This window comes from Mobula hypostoma, chromosome 11, assembly GCF_963921235.1.
Source record: "Mobula hypostoma chromosome 11, sMobHyp1.1, whole genome shotgun sequence".
NCBI lineage: Eukaryota > Metazoa > Chordata > Chondrichthyes > Myliobatiformes > Myliobatidae > Mobula > Mobula hypostoma.
The window spans coordinates 91028603-91050109 of NC_086107.1; the positions used below are offsets into that span (position 1 = coordinate 91028603).

General features: G+C 41.4%; 2 protein-coding genes across 11 annotated transcripts in view; one reads left to right on the plus strand and one right to left on the minus strand.

Moving 5' to 3' along the window:
- LOC134353936 (uncharacterized) overlaps positions 1–21507 on the minus strand; it is a 431517-nt gene that overhangs the window by 335273 nt on the left and 74737 nt on the right. For all 6 annotated transcript variants that reach the window (XM_063062506.1, XM_063062507.1, XM_063062505.1 and 3 more), the window contains exons 2-3: positions 7121–7222; positions 6263–6336 (exon numbers count right to left, since the gene is read on the minus strand). In XM_063062506.1, coding sequence (XP_062918576.1) covers positions 6263–6336; positions 7121–7222 — 176 coding nt within the window. The remainder of the gene's footprint in view (positions 1–6262; positions 6337–7120; positions 7223–21507) is intronic.
- Positions 36–20344, plus strand: LOC134353934 (dynein axonemal assembly factor 3-like). 5 transcript variants are annotated; one of them, XM_063062494.1, is made up of 13 exons: positions 36–236; positions 1757–1852; positions 4991–5133; positions 6591–6684; positions 7005–7162; positions 9055–9231; positions 10035–10157; positions 12870–12989; positions 15957–16266; positions 16670–16784; positions 18079–18153; positions 19192–19359; positions 19451–20344. In XM_063062494.1, exons 2-12 carry the CDS (start codon positions 1771–1773, stop codon positions 19337–19339), a joined length of 1545 nt encoding a protein of 514 aa, XP_062918564.1. In that variant the 5' UTR covers positions 36–236; positions 1757–1770; the 3' UTR covers positions 19340–19359; positions 19451–20344. The 5 variants fall into 5 exon arrangements, with proteins under 5 accessions (XP_062918564.1, XP_062918565.1, XP_062918566.1 ...); XM_063062492.1 differs by having other exon boundaries at positions 40–236; positions 12867–12989; XM_063062493.1 differs by having other exon boundaries at positions 133–156; positions 12867–12989.

The window sequence follows — 21507 nt, forward strand, 5'->3', positions numbered from 1 at the left end:
CCGCGTCCCCCGCTGGACCGGTAGTCCCGCCTTCACCAATTTTCGATTGGCTCTACCAGCTAATGCGAGGGTTGATTGGTGCAGAGTGCCGTTTGTCACCTGAGGCGTGCGGTGAGAGTTTACAAAGTTCAAGCTCGGCGACTTCATCGTCTGAAGGTTGGTCACAACATAGGCGGTGGTTACCGGGCCCAATCCGTGAGAACTGCGTCCCTCCCGTACATATCTGGCAGTAAACGGTTGGTGTGTGGGTCATGAGCTGGGATTAGAGTCATGATCTGGCGCCGGTGGTCATGAATTGGGGCTGAAGTCATGACCTAGGGCTGGGGTCAAATTGGAATTGGGGGTCATGAATTTATATTGGGGTCATAGACTGAGGTCATGAACTGGGATTGGGGTCATGGACCAGGATCGTTAACTGGGGCAGCGGTCAGAAACTGGGACTGGGATCATGACCTGCGGATGGCCATCGTGGACTGAGGTCATGAACTGAAATTGGGGGTCATGGTCTCAAATCATTAACTGGAACAAGGGTGACAGACTGGGGTCAAAGACTGAGATCATGAACTGGGACTGCAGGTCATGGACTGGAATTGGGGGGGTTATGGAATAATCAAATTTGAAGGTGAAGGTTTTATGTAGGGAAAGACTTCCGGCTGAGGGGTTGTTGTGCCAAAGAAACTACATACCACAGTGTGACATTTTAGAATTCATGGTATTACTGGTTAAAAAATCAAAAATAATGTAGCAACAGTCTTTAGCAATTGTTTGTTCATTGAGTGAACTCATATCACCCAGGGAAGTACAGTACTGTGCAAAAGTCTTAGGCACATGCAAAAAAATCTGTAAAGCAAAAATATTGAAAAGTTTCTAAATATCAAAAAATAAGTATGAAGAACAATTAGCAGTTAAAAAAACTAAATCAAATCAGTATTTGTTGTGACCACCCTTTACCTTTAAAACTGCATCAGTTCTCTCAGGTAGACTGTTGTGCAGTTTTATAAGATTGGCTGGTAAGTTGTTCCAAACATCTAGGAGAACTTGCCATAGTTCTTCTGCAGACTTTGTCTGTCTCACTTGCTTCTGTCTCACCAGGAAACCTCAGACAACCTCGATCAGGGCTCTGTGGAGGCCATACCATCTGAAACCGGATATGACTAAGACTTTTGCACTGTACTGTGTAGATACCCCTTTTCCCTAGCTTTGCCGTGATAGGTGACACACATATCTGTAGACATCAGTAAATGCCTGGTGTATATTGCATGTTGCCCTGCCGCACACAGGGAAGTGTTGAAGTGGGTGCCAGTGTCATATCTCCTGTTCATTCATTTCCCTTGTTTCTCAGTTCACACTAAGAGCTAATATGATCCAAGTAGCAAATCTTTCCCCATGTTCTGAAAGTATAGATTAAACTATGATGCATTCATTGTTCAATTCCACTTCTAATAATGTTTTGCAGTCAGTAAAAGTTAGGGAATAAATTTACGTCTTTAGGAGTCAAACATCTGGACAGCAGTTTTTACTGCTGATGTAAATGACACTGGTGACTGCTGGAACTGAGAATAACATTTTGGCTTGAGGGAAGCTAGTCATAGATGAATTAACCCAGCAAGAGAAGGAAGAGAGCCTAACAACAGTAAAATGGTGGCCATAATTCTTAGAAAACAGTGCTTCAAACTTAAAAACAGAATCAGAATCAGAACAAGAAGCCTAACTCCTTCAGTTTAATGGACTGTGTTATTGTTTACTTATCCCTCAGACTGGTATCGAGAAATGACTGCCTGTGGGACTGGGGAGGGATTCGGAACGGTGACCTGGTGGGGGTTCAGCCCAGCAATGGATTTTCAAAAAAAAGGTGAGAGCGATTTGGAAAAAATATGTGAAATAAAATTAATCATAGTAACTTTAATTCTTCAAACTCCATCAGTTAAAAGTATTGTAACAGAGTATGTGGAGGTCATATTCATCAGCTGCTTTTGGTTCAAACAATCCGACCATCACCCAAACAATATTTTAGAGTCTATGAAGGAAAATAAAGAGTTGACATTTCAGCCAACACCCTCACCAGGCTTCTCTGATGGTAGGTCTCAGCCCAAAACATCAACTGTTTATTTCCCTCCATTAATGCTGCCGGACTTGCTAAGTCCCTCCAGCATTTTGTGTGTTTTGCTCAAGATTAACAGCATCTGCAGAACCTCTAGTGTGATGGAGGTGTGGGTGAACAGGACGGAAAAAATGTGATTGGGTGTGTTTTAAAACCAGTGATTATCCAAGATGGTGCTCAAAGGTTTGGCAAATGACAATGGAGTTTAACGAATCAGAATTAGAATTCTTACATTTCCAGTCTCTGATCTCCTGATGAGGACTGATTCATGGACCTCCAGTTTCTTCTTCCTGAAGTCAATAATTAGCTCTTTGGTCTTACTAACATTGAGTGAGAGGTAGTTGTTGTGGCATCACTCAGACAGATTTCAATCTCCCTCCTATTTGTTGATTTATGACCAAGTTTGAATCAGCCAATGACAGTGGGTTGTCAGCAAATTTAAATATCTCAGTAGAGGTGTGCTTAGCCACACAGTCATAAGTGTAAAACGAATAGAGTAGGAAGTTAAGCACACAGCCTTGTGCTGATAGAGATTGTGGAGGAGATGTTGCCAATCTGACGTGACTGGCATCTGCAAGTGAGGAAATCCAGTATCCAATTGCACAAGGAGATATTGATGCCAAGGTCTTGAAGCTTATTGATCAGTTTGAGGAGGTGGCAGCATTGAATGCTGAGCTGCAGTCGATAAAGAGCATCCTGATGTATGCAACTTTGCTTTCCAGATGTTCCAGGGTTGAGTGAAGAGCCAATGAAATGGCATCTTCTGTGGACCTGTTGTGCTGGTAGGCAAATTAGAGCAGACCCAAGTCACTTCTCAGGCAGGACTTAATATGTTTCATAACCAACCTCTCAAAACACTTCATCACAGTGGGTGTAAGTGTTACTGGACGATAGTCATTGAGGCAGGTTACTATGTTCTTCTTAGGCACCAGTAACCTTGCAACCTGGTTGAAGTCGGTGGGCAACTTCAGACTGCTGAAGTGAGAAGTTAAAGATGTTGGTGAACACTCCAGCCAGTTGATCAGCACAGGTCTCACTCAGCCAGGTATCCCATCAGGACCAGATGCTTTCCATAGATTCACTCGCCTAAAGGATGCTCTCACATCAGCCTCAGATACTGAAATCACAGGGTCATCAGCAGCTGGGAGTTTGCAAAAGTTCTTCCAGACATTAGGCTCACCTGAAAGCAAAGTCTTCAGTGGCAAGTTTAGAGGATCAGAGGTGGAGAGGGGCAGCAACTTTAAGTTCCTCTGTGTTATTTCAGGGGACCTGTCCCGGATCCAGGATGTAAGCAGCGCCTCTACTTCCTTAGAAGTCTGCCAAAACTCGGTATGACATCTAAAACTTTGACAAACTTCTACAGATGTGTGCTGGAGAGTATATTGACTGGTTGCATCAAGACATGGTATGGAAACACCAATACTCTTGAATGGAAAATCCTACAAAAAGTAGTGTATACAGTAAAGCCCTCTCCACCATTGAGCACATTTATATGGAGTGCTGTCACAGGAAAGCAGCATCCATCATCAGGTACCCCCATCACCCAGATAATGCCCTCTTCTCACTGCTGCCATCAGGAAGAAGATACAGGAGCCTCAGGATCCACACCACCAAGTTCAGGAACAGTTACTCTCTCTCAAACATCAGTCTTTTGAACCAGTGGGACAACTTCACTCAACTTTACCTACCCCATTACTGAACTGTTCCTGTGGACTCACTTTCAAGGAGTGTTCACCTCATGTTCTCAATATTTATTGAATATTTATTTATTACTATTATTATTTCATTCTTTTTGCCTGTTGGGGTGGGTCTTTCATTGATTCTTGGATTTACTGAGTGTGCCGGTGAGAAAATGAATCTCTAGTGAGATATATAGCATGTACTTTGATAATAATTTTAATTTCCACTTTGAACATTTACAAAGAAACCTCTGTCCAAAAGACAGGCAATGAAGCAAAACAGCACTGTGGCTTAAGCTAATGGAAGATGGAAGAGAGCAAAATAAACAAATTAGAAATAACTCAGAGCATGAAACCGTTGAAAACTCAGTTGGACCTTCTGTTATTTGAGTCAGAGAGATAGAAATGTACTGTTTAAAACAATACTAAACTAATTGAGATCATAAGTTCAGAGGAGAATGGAGAGGGACTACAAAAGGATATGTGTAATTAGAGTGAGTGGGTGAGAACACAGCAAATGGAATATTCTATGGAAAAATATGAGATCATTCATTTGGGCACATACAACAAAAATGCAGAGTACTTGTTAACTGACCAGACTGTGTAGAGCTGATGTTCAAAGAGACTTGGGCATACTTGTATACAATTCTCTGAAGTTCAACATTTGAATACAGGAATAAGAAAGCCTATTAGAGCTGTAGTATTATCTCCTTACTTGATGCAGGATGTGTTTGATCTCAAAAGCATGCAATAAAGGTTCACCTGACTGAATGTTTGCTGTATGAGGAAGAATGATGTAGCCTGGAGTTGTATTCTCTAGAGTTTAGAAGAATGAAACATTCTTAAAAGTCTTAACAGTCTGGAAGTAAGAAGGGTGCTCACCTGGCTGAGGTATGTTATGTGAGACCAAAGCTCTATAAGAGATTGTGAAGCAAAACAGGGAAACAATATTGGTTGTTTGAATAATATACAGCATTTGATTCTATTAATAAAGTGACTGGTTAGGGAGACATTTCCTCAAACACCAGTACACTATAAAACACCAGCAATGGAATATGTGATTTTCTGACTTTACTGCCTTCCCTTTTGTGGATGCAATGGGAATAAAATAGAGAGCTTCTTATCAGAATTGATATAAAAGTTAAACTTAAAATTCTGTTCTATTTCTTCTAACTGCATCTTATGTAATCTTCACTCTCTTTATTCTCAGGCTTATCTGTGTCAATGAAAGCACTGTGCACAGATGAAGATAATGTCCCTGAACTGCATATTCTCATGGTTGGTGCTGGTGACAGCCGGCATCTTTTAACAACTATCTGCCAGGCTCACCGTTGGCCACGGAGCAAGCTTCATGTAAGGATCGTGACACAGCAGAATCTCTTTTGAGTTTATTTCCTTCCTTTCCCAAGGCTGTCAGTTCATGCTGAAATATTAGTTTACTGAAGCCAACTGCTTTAACAGTGCAACATCAGTCTGTTGAAGTCAATAATGTCCTCACCAATTGTGAGCACATCCATTTTCCAGTGAGACTTCAGTGTGTCAATAATCAGCAATGTGAGCAGCAAAATTTGTGATTCTCCTAGTCCCAAGTTCTGATATCAACTGTCATGAGTTTGATGTGAAAGAATACAATTAGTTACCAACAAAGTGGCTGGGTCCCAGCTATTCATGATTGAGGCAACTAACTTTAAGAAACTCTCAATTTCTTAAACTCTTAAAAATCTTAAATTCTCTAATTTATGGACATTTTCTTTCAATATTTTTATTAGTTTCTACATTTAAAAAACATTTAAAGAAAACTTTTAGAAAGGCAGATGGATGATAGAAAAATAAAGGGCTATGTAGGAGGGAAAGATTAGACTGATCTCAGAGTAGTTTAAAAGATCGACACAACATTGTGGGCTGAAGGGCCTGAAATGTGGTGTAATGTTCTTTGTTCAAATGGTAAATACTTCAAAGTTTACTGATGAACCAGTTGTAAATAGGGAGGAGAATATAACAAGGCTTCACGTGGATGTAGACAAGGTGAGTGAGTGGGCAAGATCTTTGCAGGTGTAATGTGAAAAATCTGATAAAATCTGTATTGAGGCACAAGCCAGTAAAATAAGAATTTCTTTTAAACGGTGAGAGACTGGATGATGTTGATGTGCAAAGGAACCCACACATGTGTACACACATCACTTAAAGCTAAGGAATCTAGAACCATGGATCAAAATCTCAGAATAAATGAGTAGGGAATTTAGGCTTGAGGTGAGGAGGAATTTCTTGATGAAGAAGGTGGTGAGTCTTTGGGGGAATACCCTACCCCTGTTGGTGGTGGAGGATGATCACTGAGCTCATTCAGAACAGAGATCAATGGATTTCCAGATATTAGGGGAAATATGTGGAGATGGTGCAGGAAACTTGTATTGAGGTGGAAGTCCAGCCTCGATTTCGATGAATAGCAGCGCAGGCTCAAAGTGCCAAGTGATCTTGTTCCTACCTTGCCTCTTGATAAACAGTCGCATTTGCACTGGTAAATATTGCAGCCCAGAACATTCTTTCTGGATGAACGAGCTGTTTGACAAAGAAAACATATATCCAATTAGTGAAGATTTTTGTAAAATCATTTTTGTCATGCTTTTTAGATGCTGTTCAACAAAGAGTTGTAATATATTACAAATTACAAAGTAATTGTAATGTATTTTACAATCATAATTGGTGTAAAATGATATTTTATTTAGGATGATATTTACAAAGAATTGTAATGTACCACCTGTGTTTTACAATTGTACTCTATAGAATAACAATTTGTTACTTCCTTCTACCAGTTCTACATTGTGGAGAATAACTTGGAGTTGATAGGCCGACACCTCCTTTTTCTCACAGTTGCTCTGGAGCCCCCAAGCTCCATGGGTTTACAAGGTACCTTCCAGTAAAATGTCTCCCTTGCGTGCCAGTTCACCAGTTGTGGTGCTTATCTTTGTTTTATCAGACTTCTGAACCAATCATCTTTCGCATTCCGGAACCCTTGATTCTATTTCCTCTATTATTGTCACTTTAGCATTTCTAGTACTACAGATTGCACTACTGTGCACCATTCTGTTATTTTGTACTTGTTGCTGTATTATCGTTGTATTTATTATTATCATGTGCACTGTTTACTCTGTGAGCTTTTTCTAATATATAATATACTATTCTGTTTCTAAATCAATGAACACTTCAACTGTCTCTCTCTTTGGCAGAAAAGACTGAACTCTTGCTTGAATTGTTTGGTAATAGTCTGATACGGAGCCAATCTGCAAATTATCTGCAGGAGAATGCTAACAATTTCATCCACTACATCACGGATCTTGATTACCTTCATAAGAAACTGCCGATGGTTGACATGGGGAGTCTAAAGGTAAGTGAAGAGTGTAGCTTCTCGTCACGGAAAACACAAAACACTGCAGATGATGAAAATCTGAAATAAAAACAGAAAATGCTGGACCATTTTCAAAATGAAACGTTAACTCCGCTTCTGGTTCTACAGATGCTGCCTGACCTGCTGAGTGTTTCCTGCAGTTTCTGATGGTGCCTTGTTTTGATGCAGCATCTTCTCAAAGAGAACAAACATGGAAGGAAAACACACAGTAGCAAAGTCTTGCTTTCCTCCAGCTCTTGTTCACTGGTGTATAAACAAAGTGTAACATTTCCAGTACTTTAAAAAAACCCTCATTTCATATTTATGAAGGAGAATAAACAGTCAACATTTCAGCCGAGATCCTTCATCAGGATGAAGAGTCCCATGAAGGGTCTTAGCCCAAAATATCGACTCTTTAATCCCCCCCATAGATCTACCTGACCTGCTGAGTTCCTCCAGCATTTTGTGTGTATTACTTTGGATTTCCAGCATCTGCAGAATCTCTAGTGTTCCTCATTTCATATTATTGTGATTTAAATATGATACATTAGTTATGTATGTATGTGGAGTTCAATGAAACAGACACGTCCCCATATTATGTTTGATCAATTTGGACATGGTTCACTTATTTACTGTTTTGATAAATTTGCTGTTTGTCATCCTGTCCCTAATGTAGATTATCCAGAGGCAAACCCAGAAAGAAGCATTACATCTTAGAGACAGTCAAGCAGACAAAAAGGGGCCTCCAAAGCTCTACTGTTTAATTTTGTCTGTTCCTCATTCTTTGTTCCTCCCAAACATAAAAGGGTTTCCTTTCTTGTTGGTGAAATTTATGCACTCCCCTTTCCATACTACCTGCCTCCACAAATATCTGTGGTGAATGCAGCCATTGACTTATGCACTCTATACCCCTGGTTGGTGTGGGGGGGGGGCTATGAGCTTCCTGTGAGCGGATATAGGCTGCCAGTTTGTTTGGCGTTGCCTGTGATTTTTCCTTGTCATAGCTCCCACTAGAAACCCCGTGAATGAACACATTTTGTTCTCACTAGGGTGGTGTGTAGTAATGCATTCCCTTTGGCATCATATTGATGTATTTTGGATTCATAAATCTGAGGATTGTGCATAAGAGGAATTGAACTACAAGTCACTATTTGTACATTACCATGGCTTCCATACCTTGGCTACTAGCTGCAAGCTTAGGATAGAATACTTGAAACTTGATACTATAGAACATAGAAAAGTACAACACAGAAACAGGTCCTTTGGCTCACAATGTTGTGATGAACTGTTTAAATAAGTTATCAAATACCCAATTAAATTAATCCTTTCTGCCTGCACAATGTCCATATTCTTTCATTTCCTGCATATTTATGCACCTGTATAAGAGCGGCTTGAACACTTCAATTGTATTTGCCTCTACTATCACACCTGGCAGCACATTCCAGGCACCACCCTCTGTGCAAGAAACTTGCCCTCCTTTGAACTTAATCCTTATCATCTTGAATGCATACCCTCTGATATTAGACATTTCAGTCCTGGGATAAAGATAGTAGTTGTCTATCTATGCCTCTTGTAATCTTATGAACTTCTATCGGGTCTCTCCTTGGCCTCCACATCTCCAGAGAGAGCAATCTATATTTGTCCAGCCTCTCCTTATAACAGATGCCCTTTAACCCAGGCAGTATCCTGGTAAACCTCTAATGTACCTTTTCCAAAGCCTCAACATCCTTCCTATAATGGGGTAACCAGAAAAGTACACAATACTCCAGCTTTGGGACTAACAAAAGTACAGAAGTTATTTAACCACCTGTCACCATAAGATGTGAATGTTGCTTTGAAAGTTTGAGAGTTTGATTTTCAATGTTAAAATCTTCCTTGCACTTTCCTTTTAGTTTAAAGAGAGAGACCAGTTAGAAGCTATTTTTAAATTCTGGAGGAATCCGGATCCAAAGGTGTTTCAGATCAATAAGTTGTGGGATTTACGAAACAGGCAATACCTGGGCAATCGATATGATTCTAAGCAAGGAGCCTATGACTGGGATTTGCATATGAAGCTGTACGATAGAGGAGTAAGTATCAGAGCTCACTGAAATTCACTTGTCTTAAAACTTGATGTTTGCTGATGAGAAGACATTACGATCCTCACTCAGTGGTGTATGACCTCAGCAATTGATCTTTCTCAAAGTTTTTTTGTGCATTCAAAAGAAGATTTCACAGAGTCAACAGGTGTTGAATGCAAGACTGCCAAAGCCCTTGGATTCGTCAGATATTTAATGTTTCTTGAGTGAAAGAGCTTGCCTTAAGCAAAGCCTTCTGTTGTTTGAAATATAGCCTAAAATTCTAAATTGAGTACCGAGTAGAATTTGGATAACGTAGCCTTGGCGTTTGATAAGGCAGAGAGGCAAAACTATATTGCACAATTTCTGCAATTCCCACTCAAGATTCTGAGACACATGAAACCAAGTCATTAACCCACAGCACTGTAGGGGGTCTGTGATACCCGAGCAATGATTTACACAGGACAGCTCCGTATATATTGGACCAGGGGAAATATTCAAATGAATGACGCAGGAAATGTCTGTCAATCTATTTTTTAAAATTCCTTTTTTCCCCAAGTACATTGTTGGATTTTATATAAGGAGCTAGAATCATGTGTAGTTTTCAGGTGATGCAATGTCAGAAGCTGAGCAATAATTAGGATAGGGAATACAAATAAATTTGTATCTCTTTAAAATAGCATTTTATTCCTATATTTTACACTACTGTAATGAGATGATTCACTGAACTCAGTTTCTAATTTTACTGAGATGAAGTCTTCAGCATCACTGTGCTGTTCGCATTCTGATACCTCAATACCTTTTATCCATTGTAGGCTCATGTAATAAACAACCGGCAATATTACCAATGGAGAGATAAAGGCTTGGCATTTGAGATCCGTGAGGGGTTATATGATGTTCCTAACAAATCGCTGGCTTCAGGGCTGCTCATGAATTATGTATGTCCAATTTCACATCAAATATCGGTTTTGTATATGTGGCATAGTAATGAAAGTGTCATACATGTATGAAGAAAATGTAGGAATGTTTTATTACATTTTAAACGAGGGACCTGTTTATTGGCAATGAGAATGTGCAACAGCTTTCTTTAATCTTTACCATTGTTTTTATCATAATTATATACACTCATTGGCCTCTTTACTGCTGCTATAGCCCATCCACTTCAAGGTTCTATGTGTTGTGTGAGACGCTCTTTTGCACATCACTATTGTAACGAGTGGATAAAAGTTCAAAAGTTCATTTATTATCAAAATATGCATGAAGTATACTCTGAGATTCGTCTTTTCCAGATAACAAAAAGATTCCAAAACAAAAAGTGAAAAACATGGAAAAACATCAAGCCCCACACGAAAAAAAACGCACCAGACAGCAACAAGAACATCAAACCCCAATCCCCAACCCCCCCACAAAAAACAAATTATGCCAGACAGCAACAAGAACATCAAACCCCAATCCCCAACCCCCCCACAAAAAAAATTATGCCAGACAGCACCAAAGACAGCAAACCCCAATCCCCCGCACAAAAAACTAACAAATCACACCAGACAGCAACAAGAGCGGCAATCCCCAATCCCCAACCCCCCAGCACAAAAATCTAACAAATCATGCCAAATGGCAACAGGAACATTAAACCCCAATCTCCAACCCCCCCGCACTAAAAAACTTACAAATCATGCCAGACAGCAACAAGAACATCAAACCCCAATCCCCAACCCCCCCACAAAAAACTAACAAATCACACCAGACAGCAACAAGAACATCAAACCCCAATCCCTAACCCCCCATAAAAAACTAACAAATCATGCCAGACACTAAAATATCAAACCCCAATCCCCAACCTCCCCCGCACAAAAAAAAACAAATCTTACCAGACAGCAACAAGAACATCAAACCCCAATTCCCAACCCCACAACACAAAAATCTAACAAGTCACTCCAGACAGTTACAAGAACATCAAACTCCAAACCCCTAACCCCTACTCACAAAAAACTAACAAATCCACCAGACAGCAACAAGAAAGAATGGTTAAAAACACAGAATGTAAAAAACATAGAACTGAGAGACACCAATTTGAACTACAGTCCACAGTCCAATTTATAAATTGCAGAACTTTAGTAACATCCTCTGACAGCATTAAGGGACAGAGAGAGAGAGACCATTCATATGCGGAGGCCTTCCAAGATCTGTGACATGCAGATACCTTATCCGGTAGCACCAAGAGATCCGTTACGGCAGCAAGCAAGAGTTACTGTCTCTTCTGTTCATGGATACACACAAATGCATTAGGTGAAAAAGACATTCAGAGGGAATTAAGAAAGGGTACCCACCATGATGAAAGAAAATAAACATTGAGAGTGGTGTTCCAGGAAGATAGGGTCATACAGGGAGCTTTTGGCACATTTCATAAACCAAAGCATTGTGCAGAGAAGTTGAGATGTTATGTTGAAGCTTTATAAAATGTTGGTAATTCCAAATTTAGAATACTGTGTTCTGTAATGAATTCCACGGTAAATTCCACATCCCAGTCCCATTCTGATATGTCTATCCACGGCCTCCTCTACTGTAAACATGAAGCCACACTCAGGTTGGAGGAACAACACCTTATATTCCATCTGGATAGCCTTCAACCTGATGGCATGAACATTGACTTCTCTAACTTCCGCTAATGCCCCACCTCCCCCTCGTACCCCATCCGTTATTTATTTATATACACACATTCTTTCTCTCTCTCCTTTTTCTCCCTCTGACTATACCCCTTGCCCATCCTCTGGGTTCCCCCCCCCCACTTTTCCTTCTCCCTGGGTCTCCTGTCCCATGATCCTCTCATATCCCCTTTGCTAACCACCTGTCCAGCTCTTGGCTCCATCCCTCCCCCTCCTGTCTTCTCCTATCATTTTGGATCTCCCCTCCCCCTACCACTTTCAAATCTCCTACTAGTTCTTCCTTCAGTTAGTCCTGACGAAGGTTCTCGGCCCGAAACGTCGACTGTACCTCTTCCTAGAGATGCTGCCTGGCCTGCTGTGTTCACCAGCAACTTTGATGAAGGCATCAAGGTAACTGAAGGTTAGGAGCAACTGGTGGAGGCTGCTGGTTCAATGAGTGAACAAAGGACTGTGGATGAGAGCTGGGTTTAAATAGGCTGCAAGTGATGAGTTGGAAATGAGTGGAAGGTGATTCTTGCTAGCTGGGTGGAAACTGGAGGTGCCTCACTGTACAGGTCTGATGCGGATCCCTGGAGACAAGGAACAGAATGCACAATTGATGAAGTCTCTTCTCTGTATCCTCTATGTAGTCTGTGTGGTGCGCTATTGGACTGACATAAGGATTTAAGGGCTGACAGTCTTAATAGGTGCGGTGCAGCAAAGGGGAAGCTGGTTGCAATGACACTATTTCCTTTGGGATCCACAGTGGTTGTAATGCAGGTTCTGTGCATTTTCTGAAGCAGAAGCCACACAATCTGTTGTACACTTGTTATATTTCACCATCTATTAGACACCTGCTCTACAAGTTAATGTATTTAAATACGTCAAAAATGCATTTCAGTTCCTAGACAGGTTCCCAGATGTAAGAAAAAATATTTTAATGAGTATAGTTAATGATTAATTAATTTCATAACTTCTTTAAAATATTGTATTCTTTCTCTAAAGAAGGGAGAGAAAATTCCTGCCCGTGGTTACTGGGGAGATATCGTCACTAGTCCATACATTGCATTTGGAATTATCAGTGAGGAAGAATCTCTTCTAAAGAAAGCAAATGGCATCCATGTTAAGGTAAAGAAGAAAGCTTATGTCAGGTATGGAAATTGGTATCAAGCGAGTTCTTTGAAGCTTATTGAGGATAGAACTTGAGAAATAAATTAGGAGAGCAAAAAGAAGACATAAAACGGACTGACAGGTGGGATTAAGGAGAATCACAATACCTTTTATAATATATTAGAGCCATGGGGGAAAGATATGTCTGTCAGGAACCAACAGAGAAGTGTGTGTGTGGAGTGGAGGGATTCTAACTGAACACTTCTCATCAGTATTCACCAAGGAGAAGGATGCAGAAGATGAAGAGACAAGGGAGGAGTACACTGATACACTGGAACATGTTTCTTTTAAGGAAGAAGTGTTAAAGATATATATTATGATGATAAATTCCAGAGCCAATTGAGATGTATTTCACGATGCTATGGGAAGCAAGGGAGGCAATGGAGATTTTTGCGTCTTTGTTAGCCTCGGGTGATGTACCAGAAGGCTGGAGGATAGCATGTGTCCCTGATTCAAAAAGGCAGGAGGGTACATTCCAGAAAACTAAAGACTGGTGAACTTCATATCTGTAGGAGGCAAAAACTGGGGGGAAAATTCTCAGGGACAGGATTTATCAGCGGGAATCAGCATGGATTTGTACAGGACAAATCTAATTTAGAGTTTTAAGGAGGTAATCAAAAAAGATGATGAAGGCAGGGAGGGGTCAACTTGCCTATTCATGTCCATGTTCTACAACATTGTCTATATGGACCTTTGCAAAGCTTTTGGCTTTAATGGGGGATGAAGGATCTGTAACCAGTGGTGTACTGCAGGAATCAGTGCTGGAAACTCTGTGGTTTGTAATGTTTTCTAAATGACTTTGTGAGAATATGGGTGGTCTGGTTAGTAAATCTGCAGATGACACATAGGTTGGTAGAGTTAGAGGTAGTGAAGAAGCTTGTCTAAGAATACAGCAGGATGCAGATTAGCTGGAAAACTAGGCAGGGTGGTGGCAGATTTAATTTAATCCGACAAGTTTATATTCCCCACACTGACCTCTTACCTCTTCTCCTCACCTGCCTATCACCTTATCACCTCCTGGTGGGCCTTCTTTCCTTTCTCCCATGGTCCACTCTCCTCTCCTATCAGATTCCTCTTTCTTCTTCAACCTTTTACCTTTCCCACACACCTGGCTTCACCTATCACCTTCCAGCTAGTCCTCCTTCACCCCCACCACCTTTCTATTCTGGCATCTTCTTCCTTCCTTCCCAGCCCTGAAGAAGGGTCTCAGCCCAAAACATTGACTGTTTATTCATTTCCGTAGATGTTGCCTGATCTGCTGAGTTCCTCTAGTATTTTATGTGCATTGCTCTAGATTTCATGCATCTACAGTATTTCCTGTGTTTCAAAGTACAATATAATGCACTTTGGGGCATCACATACTGGGAAACATGTACAGTAAATAGCAGGGATCTGGGTGTACATTTACAGTTTCCTGAAAAGGATGACAAAAGTGGATGGGGTAGTGAAGGAGATACACTTGGCACACTTTCTTTCATAGGCTGAGGCACTGAGTATAAGAGTTGGAACATTGTGTTGCAGTTGCACAAAACATTGCTTCAGTCACAATTTTGGCTGCCACACTATAGTAAGGCTGTTGTAGCTTCAAAAGAGTGAAGAAGAGATTCATCAAGATATTTCCTGAAATGGAGGGCTGTAATTACAAGGAGAGATTATTGCTGGGATTGTTCTCAATTGAAGCATAGGAGGATGCAGGGTGACCTTATAGAGGTTTATAACTTTGTGAGAGGCATAGGTGGTAGATAGAGACTTTTCTTTTCCAGGCCAGGGAGGTCCTAGTCATAGTCATAGTCATAGTCATAGTCATATTTTATTGATCCCAGGGGGAAATTGGTTTTCGTTACAGTTGCACCATAAATAATAAATAGTAATAGAACCATAAATAGTTAAATAGTAATATGTAAATTATGCCAGTAAATTATGAAATGTCCAGGACCAGCCTATCGGCACAGGGTGTCTGACCCTCCAAGGGAGGAGTTGTAAAGTTTGATGGCCACAGGCAGGAATGACTTCCTATGACACTCTGTGCTGCATCTTGGAGGAATGAGTCTCTGACTAATGTACTCCTGTGCCCACCCAGTACATTATGTAGTGGATGGGAGACATTGACCAAGATGGCATGCAACTTAGACAGCATCCTCTTTTCAGACACCACCGTGAGAGAGTCCAGTTCCATCCCCAAAACATCACTGGCCTTTCGAATAAGTTTGTTGATTCTATTGGTGTCTGCCACCCTCAGCCTGCTGCCCCAGCACACAACAGCAAACATGATAGCACGGGCCACCACAGACTCGTAGAACATCCTCAACATCGTCTGGCAGATGTTAAAGGACCTCAGTCTCCTCAGAAAATAGAGGACACAGGTTTAAAGTGAAAGGGAGAAATTTAAAGGATATTTGAGGGAAAGGTTTTCCACACAGAGGGTGGTGGGTATGTGGAACAAGCTGACCAGAGGAAGTAACAGAAGCATATACAGGTACAGTACATTTAAAAGGCATTTGGACAGGTAGTTGGACACGAGGCAATCAGAGAGTTTTAGGTCTAATGCAGGCAAATGGGATCAGAGTAGATGGACATCATGGCCAGCATGGATGAGATGGGCCAAAAGACCTTTTACTGTGCTGCACAGCTCTATGACTTTCCACATAGCAGTGTCATTAAGGGTTTAGTGATCGTTTGAAGAGTGGAGGATCCTGGCGATATTATGCTTTTAACCGATTGGATTTGTATTAAGGGGAGAGGGAATCTAACTGCTTCTTCTTGCACGGGTGATGGTGTTCCTTGAAGGAGATTGTTGATCACTGATGTGTTCTAGGCCAACCAGACTGTGCTTGGGAATATTTTGAGTTTTATCTATGTAATATCAAGATAATGGTGCAGAAGTGAATGGACACAAAGAAAGTTGGTCATGTTTCTTTCCTGCAGACAGCACAAGATATCTCTGAGTATAACGTAACAGCCTTGTTCCATGAGCTGGTTACTGGGGAGAGATATGTACTGAGGCCATCAGTGGAAGAGGCCACCTTGAGTGAGATGACAGAAGAAGATGAAGATGAAGATGAGATTCTGAAAGAGGATTCTCATATAAAGAACAAACCAACTGACAAAAGTGAACAGCCAGAGATTGTGCTAGAGAAACAAGCAGTGAAACATTGCCATGAGATGGGCAACATGGGGCCTGATGGAAACCACAGTACAGCTGAATGTGATACAGTTCACAGAGAAAAAGGGGAAGGTGATGTACCATTCCTCCAGGGTCTTGTTCCCACTGGTAATTTATTGTGTGCTGGATCTACAGAAATTTGTGTGTTGAATAGGTGCCATCAGATTAGAGGAAGAAATTATTCATTGCATTGACCATTATATCTCTGAGTTTAGTGCAAAACATCAGGAAATGTACCAAAAAAGTGTTGCTGCGCCAACCAGTTTCTGACTTAAAGATTCTTACTCTGTGATCCAGCACCTCTTTTAAACATACGAAAACTGTTTACAAAGAAGTGCTTTTTTTGGCAAAAACTATGCATGACATGCCAGAACTTTTGCTTAGTTAGACTATTTTTTGTGGCGGGTCTCTGGTTTCCTGTATTGGCTTGCAAAATTGTAAGTACATTCAATAATTTTTCTTTCTCTTACCTCAGATTACCTTTCACTACCTGATGTAAAAATTCATTTCCTACCATTAAACTGTGTGACAGAGCTTCATAACAGGAGCAATTACAGAAACCTATTTAATGTGATCTACTTCTCCTGCAGGTGAATATATGATTTTCTTTGTGTATTTGACTTTGCTACATGTGTTAATTGCAAACACCTTTATTTCCATCACTTCTTGTTTTACATGTATTTTATATTTTCTTTTGTACATTTCATTTTTCTCATTGGATCCTACTCTGTCACATTTCCACATGATATTCTCAGGATATTAGATTCACCATATTGTTCCAACAGAAGCCTACAGAACGTAATGGACACAGCCCAGTCCATCACAGGCAAAGCCCTCCCCACCATTGAGCATATTTACAACAGGCACTGCCATAAGAAAGTGAACCCCCACCACCCAGTCCATGCCTTCTTCTCACTACCACCAGTAGGAAGGACGTACAGGAGCGTTAGGTTCCATGCCACCAGGTTCAGGAACAGTTATTATCCTACATCAGGCTCCTGAACTAGTGCGGATAACTTCACCCTGAACTGATATTGATGAGACCTGACGTAGATTGAGAGACCACTTCGCCAAGCAACTACACTCTGTCCACCAGAAAAAGTGGATCTCCCAGTGGCCAGCTATTTTAATTCCACTTCCCATTCCCCTTCCAATATGTCTATCCATGGCCTCCTCCACTGTTGTGATGAGGCCACACTTCAGTTGGAGGAACAACACCTCATATTCCGTTTGGGTAGCCTCTAACTTGATGTCATGAACACCAATTTCTCAAAATTCCAGTAATGCCCCCACCCCCCTCTCCTTCACCATTTCCCATCCCCTTTTTCCTCTCTAACCTTATCTCCTTGTCTGCCCATCGCCTCCCTCGGGTGTTCCTCTCCCTTTTTCTTTCTTCCATGGCCTTCTGTCTCTTTCACCAATTTACTTTCCAGCTCTTTACTTCATCCCTTTCCCCTTTGGGTTTCACCTATCACCTTGTGTTTCTCTCTCCCCACCACTCATTTTAAATCTCCTCCTCAGCATTTTTTCTCTCGTCCTGAAACATCGACTGTACTCTTTTCCTAGATGCTGCCTGGCCTGCTGAGTTCCTCCAGCATTTTGTGTGTGTTGCCTACAACTTACAGACTCATTTTCATGGACTCTATATAACTCATGGTCTCAGTATTATTTATTTTTGATTTGCTCGATTTGTCTGCTTTTATGCATTGGTTATTTGTCAGTATTTGTTTATGCTTAGTTTTTCATAAGTTCTATAATATTGCTTTATTTTCCTATAAATGCCTGCAAGGAAATGAATCTTAAGGTAGTATATGGTCAAATGTACATACTTTGATAATAAATTTACTTTGAACTTTGACTTTCTATTGTTCTTTCTTTTACCAGTATGGTTCACCAGTTAACACCAGAGTTGAAGCAGATTGCTGCACCTCAGGCAACGCTAATTGTGGAATTAACAAAGTAAGCTTTTTGTGTCTTTGATTCTTCATCTTATGTTGATAACAGATGTGATATTAAATCCTTGTTCACTTCCTTGCCAAGCTTTCAGTCGCATAAATTTTTTCAGCCAGATAATCTTTAATCTTTTGATACAAGCAGGATCACTTTTTAAGACAGGCAGAGTATCTATATGCAGTTTGAGTTGTAGAGAATATCCGCCCAGGGCAGCACACCCTATTTACTTAAATCCGGAGATCTCAGGGCTGGATTGACAGAGTCAAGATTTAACAGACTCATCTCCTTTGGGATTTTGAACAGCAGGATTGAGTTGTCTTCCAGCACTGAGCATTGCAGTTTCTGCAGCTCATTCAACACAAATTACCCTGTTACAGATGTCACGGGTACTGAACCAGTGCTAGACCATTTATTCAAATACGTCTGTGCTGGATGCCGATTCTATTTTCATTTCAGTGCCATTTTATTGTAAAACAGCAGCAGCCATACAGTAGTGTGGGACTGAAGGAGTTCTGAGAGGGATACAGGGAATGGAGCAACAAACTCATATTGTTCAGTGAAGCAAATTAAAATGTTCAAAAGAAGCTCCTGGTATTTGATAAATACAAGAAATTCTGCAGATACTGGAACTCTTGAGCAACACGCACACAATGCTGGAGTAACTTAGCAGGCCAGGCAGCATCTAAGGAGAGGTCCTGGTGAAGGATGTCGGCCCAAAATGTCAACTGTTTATTGCTCTCCATAGACACTGCCTGATCTGCTGCATTTTTTTCAGCATTTTGTGTATCTTCCTGGTGTTTGATGTTCACCCAATGAAGCCTGAAATAAATAGTTTAAGCAAAAAATACTGTTACCAACCACCAGAAACAACATTACACTTAAATCTGTTTTATAAATACAGTATAAGAAAAATGCACTATTTCTTTACATTCATCATCAATTTTGAGCAGTTCTATTAGACAAATATGAATAAACCCATTCTGGCTGGCTCAGAGTGGAGAAGAGGATAATGAAGGCTTGAAATGAAGTCTGCTGTTTTGTTAGGTTTATGTTAGATCTGCGGAATGAAACAATAACCAAGTTTGCCAGCCGAGCAGCTGAATTAGCGAAGGAGGCTGGTTTTGTGCCTTTTGGGAGCATGGATGGTGAGAAAGACTCATTTGCACGTTTTGAACTTAAAGATGGCCCATAAATCTGACCATCTAGTGTGAGGTAAAGATTAATTTTAAAGGTTGAAATATAAGGTTCATGTTATTGTCAAAGTATGCATGTATAATACAACTCTATTATTTGTCTTTTCCAGATAGCCATGAAATACAGAAAATGAAAGAAAAGACATTAACTCCCCACCCCTCACTGGCACAAAAATGAAAAGAAATAAAACTCGCAGACCCCAAAAGCCCCCCTCACCAGCAACAAATAGCCACAATAACAATCAACAACCCCCTACACATAACAATCCCCGACCCCTCACTCGCAGAAAAGAACAGTAACAGTAGAATCACACACCCAACCCTACCTCTTACACACTAAAAATTAACAGATCACCCACCTGCCAATTGTCCACAAGAAAGAAAACACTGAAAAACTGAAGGAAATCAATATAAAGTAATCACATAACCCTCAGAATTTGGGAAAGGTATTTTCACCTGCACTCAGTTCTTCCGTAAAGAGTAACCGCCAACCTGGATCCGAATGCTGCCAATCTGGGTCGAACGTGCCAATCCGATTGCTGACCATCTCTGTTGGAGCCATCACTGACCCCTCTGTATTCACCTCAATGCTTCAATCTTTCTCACCGCTCCGAGATGGAGTTGTTCCTGACCCCACACCTTGTCTCTGGTCTTTTCCATGAGTTAGCTTGTGTTCTCAGACTTTTTCGGCCCCCCCATCTCTGATCTCCACAAGGCACTTATCCGGACACAGCAGAGCGCTGGATCCTTTGATCGAGTTCCAAACTGTACGTCACAGATTCCAACAGTTTCCATAACACAAACAAGACAAAAAGAACGAGCAGAAGGTGTAGAAAAAATGTAATAATTGGAAAAATTTGCTATCTGGAAGATGTCACCTGAGGAGTCGTTGTTCACTGGTTCCATCTTCACCGGAATATTCCAACGAACAGATTAATTGAATAGACCTAAGATATCAAGCATCTTTGGTGACCAATACTAGTTATCCGAACAACACACATAAAAGTTGCTGGTGAACGCAGCAGGCCAGGCAGCATCTCTGGGAAGAGGTGCAGTCGACGTTTCAGGCCGAGACCCTTCGTCAGGACTAACTGAAGGAAGAGTGAGTAAGGGATTTGAAAGTTGGAGGGGGAGGGGGAGATCCAAATGATAGGAGAAGACAGGAGGGGGAGGGATGGAGCCAAGAGCTGGACAGGTGATAGGCAAAAGGGATACGAGAGGATCATGGGACAGGAGGTCCGGGAAGAAAGACAGGGGAGGGGGGGAAGACCCAGAGGATGGGCAAGGGGTATATTCAGAGGGACAGAGGGAGAAAAAGGAGAGTGAGAGAAAGAATGTGTGTATTAAAATAAGTAACAGATGAGGTACGAGGGGGAGGTGGGGCATTAGCGCAAGTTAGAGAAGTCGATGTTCATGCCATCAGGTTGGAGGCTACCCAGACGGAATATAAGGTGTTGTTCCTCCAACCTGAGTGTGGCTTCATGTTTACAGTAGAGGAGGCCGTGGATAGACATGTCAGAATGGGAATGGGATGTGGAATTAATAAAATAATTCCACATCCCATTCCCATTCTGACATGTCTATCCACGGCCTCCTCTACTGTAAACATGAAGCCACACTCAGGTTGGAGGAACAACACCTTATATTCCTTCTGGGTAGCCTCCAACCTGATGGCATGAACATCGACTTCTCTAAATTGCGCTAATGCCCCACCTCCCCCTCGTACCCCATCTGTTACTTATTTTTATACACACATTCTTTCTCTCACTCTCCTTTTTCTCCCTCTGTCCCTCTCACTATACCCCTTGCCCATCCTCTGGGTTCCCCTCCCCCCCCCCGTCTTTCTTCCCGGACCTCCCGTCCCATGATCCTCTCGTATCCCTTTTGCCTATCACCTGTCCAGCTCTTGGCTCCATTCCTCCCCCTCCTGTCTTCTCCTATCATTTTGGATCTCCCCCTCCCCCTCCAACTTTCAAATCCCTTACTCACTCTTCCTTCAGTTAGTCCTGACGAAGGGTCTCGGCCTGAAACGTCGACTGCACTTCTTCCCAGAGATGCTGCCTGGCCTGCTGCGTTCACCAGCAACTTTTATGTGTGTTGCTTGAATTTCCAGCATCTGCAGAATTCCTGTTGTTTGCCTTGTTATCCGAATGCTTTGAGGAAAGCG